At 43.6% G+C, this 2,712-nt stretch overlaps 1 protein-coding gene across 1 annotated transcript in view; it reads left to right on the forward strand.

The window, feature by feature from the left end:
- The window catches only part of LOC106535062 (myosin-3), a 23,459-nt gene that overhangs the window by 17,039 nt on the left and 3,708 nt on the right, over window positions 1-2,712 (forward strand). Inside the window, exons 30-33 of the mRNA XM_014031940.1 lie at window positions 503-699; window positions 763-946; window positions 1,040-1,205; window positions 1,283-1,407. Coding sequence (XP_013887394.1) covers window positions 503-699; window positions 763-946; window positions 1,040-1,205; window positions 1,283-1,407 — 672 coding nt within the window. The remainder of the gene's footprint in view (window positions 1-502; window positions 700-762; window positions 947-1,039; window positions 1,206-1,282; window positions 1,408-2,712) is intronic.

The raw sequence follows: 2,712 nt of genomic DNA on the forward strand, positions 1-2,712 counted from the left end.
ATGTTGAATTCACTTTTTTGACGACAATTTTGGGTGTACTGTTTGTTTATGTTGGGGGTGTGGCTTATAGTCCAAAAAATACGGTAATCACTGCAATAAAATAACTGTTTTTGTCACTTTTACAGCGGATTGCATCAACTCTGTTACATCCAGAAGGGAAACTTCACCAAAGTGAAACATAAATCTGTGGATCTGTGTTTGATTACTCTGCCTGGCTTTCTCAAGAACCAGGATGTGACACAAAAATCTGAATTATGGAACTGAAAGTGAAAGTAGTCAAACTGAATTTTTAAAAAACAAAATACAGTTTCAAAGCAAATTAATTCAGATACAAAACTTTAAATTCAGTTTCAAACCATTGCATTTAATTTCAAATCACGCACATTCAGATTCAATTTGAGCAATTCAAATTCAGTTCCTGCTGGCACAAGATTTATCCCATAGCCCCGCCTCCTCTCAGGGTCGATTTGACTCTTTAAACAGTTTCTTTTCCTCTGTTTAGGCCAAAAACGCCTTGGCTCACAGTCTGCAGTCGTCTCGTCACGACTGTGAGCTCCTCAGAGAGCAGTATGAGGAGGAGCAGGAAGCGAAAGCCGAGCTGCTCCGCTGCCTGTCCAAGGCCAACAGCGAGGTCGCTCAGTGGAGAACCAAATACGAGACGGACGCCATCCAACGGACCGAGGAGCTCGAGGAGGCCAAGTAGGAGCACGTCTCTTCATGACACACAGATAAGACTGAGGTTCAGCTCGTGTCCTCCTGCAGGAAGAAGCTGGCGCTGCGTCTGCAGGACGCCGAGGAAGCTGTGGAGGCCGTCAACTCAAAGTGCTCCTCGCTGGAGAAAACCAAACATCGGCTGCAGGGAGAAGTGGAGGACTTAATGATGGACATGGAGAGGTCCAACTCTGCTGCTGCTGCTTTGGACAAGAAGCAGAGGAACTTTGACAAGGTTGAAGAAAACCTGTTGTTTTTGTTGACTTGGACACCAGCGTCGTGTTTTCATGCTTCAACGAGACAACYAGTCTGTCTTCTTTGCCCTCAGGTTGTGTCAGAGTGGAAGCAGAAACACGAGGAGGGTCAAGCAGAGCTGGAGTCGGCTCTAAAAGAGGTCCGCTCTCTGGGAACGGAGAACTTCAAGATGAAGAACGCCTTCGAAGAATGTCTGGAACAACTCGAGACGCTGAAACGGGAGAACAAAAACCTGCAACGTGGGCCAAAAGCTTTTCTGAACCTTTGTCAGTGGAGATGTAGATTATATTATTAAATGTTCTTTTTTTAATCCCAGAGGAAATAATGGATCTCACCGAGCAGCTGGGAGAGACGAACAAATCCATCCACGAACTGGAAAAGTCAAAGAAACAAGCTGAGCAGGAGAAGCTGGAAACCCAGGCAGCTCTGGAGGAAGCAGAGGTGTGGAGAAGAAAATCATATCTTCTGTCACATACCACAGCTGCAGACTCTGGACTCCTCTCCATTCTCATCCTCCTTGATTTAAGCGCAGCCTTTGACACCATTTCACACACCATCCTCACTGACTGACGTATTGGTATTTTAGACACACCCCTTAACTGGTTTATTTCATACCTTTCTGGTCGTACACAGTTTGTTCAATTAAAATCTTTTTCATCTCATTCAACCCCTCTCAGTTCTGGTGTTCCACAAGGTTCTGTCCTCGGTCCTCTTCTTTTTATCATTTAACTCCTTCCGCTTGGAAATATTTTCTGTAAACATAACATCCAATTCCACTGTAATGCGGATGACACCCAGCTCTATCTGTCCACCAAACCCAATGCCACCCTCCCAGCCACCTCACTGTCTGACTGCCTATTTGAAATCAGGTCCTGGTTCACAAGCAACTTCCTAAACTAAACAGCGACAAAACAGAATTTCTTCTCATTGGAACTAAATCCACCCTTACAAAAACCAACAACTTTTCTATTCTCATTGATAGCAACTCAGCATCCCTTGTCCCTCAGGTTAGGAGACTGGGTGTCATCCTGGACAACACATTCTCATTTAAATCTCACATCAGTAACGTTACTCGTTCAGCCTACTTTCACCTCYGTAACATTGTTCATCTCCGTCCATCCCTCTCACCCAGCAGTACCGCTTTTCTAGTTCACACTTTGGTCACATCACGGCTAGATTATTGCAACTCCCTACTTTTCGGTTTACCAGCAAAATCTAACCATAAACTACAACTGGTCCAAAACTCAGCTGCTCGTATCATCTCCAGAACCCCTTCCACCAGTCATATATAACACCTGTCCTAAAGCATCTTCACTGGCTCCACATCAAATTTCCYATAAAATCTTGCTCCTCACCCTCAAAGCCCTCAATAATCGTGGCCCTCAGTATCTCACAGAACTTCTCCACATTAACACAAATTCCTACACWCTCAGGTCCTCCTCCTCCATCCAACTCACTCAACACCAGCTCATCTGACCACTATGGGTTCAAGAGCTTTTAGTCACTCAGCACCCCACCTCTGGAACACCGAACATCAAAAACTCTCCTACCATCTCCATTTTCAAATCACAGATTAAAACTCTTCTCTTTAAACAGGCTTATTTAGTTTAATCAACATCTCCCATTAACCCTACTTTTGTAGGATGTTTTGTTTTATACATTGTTTTTATTTGTTAAATGTTATGTAAACTATGATGTCTTATTGTTATTTTATTCTATGCTTTATTCTTTTGTTTTATTGCATTG

Source organism: Austrofundulus limnaeus, unplaced genomic scaffold (genome assembly GCF_001266775.1).
Source record: "Austrofundulus limnaeus strain Quisiro unplaced genomic scaffold, Austrofundulus_limnaeus-1.0 Scaffold1350, whole genome shotgun sequence".
Taxonomy (NCBI): Eukaryota; Metazoa; Chordata; class Actinopteri; order Cyprinodontiformes; family Rivulidae; genus Austrofundulus; species Austrofundulus limnaeus.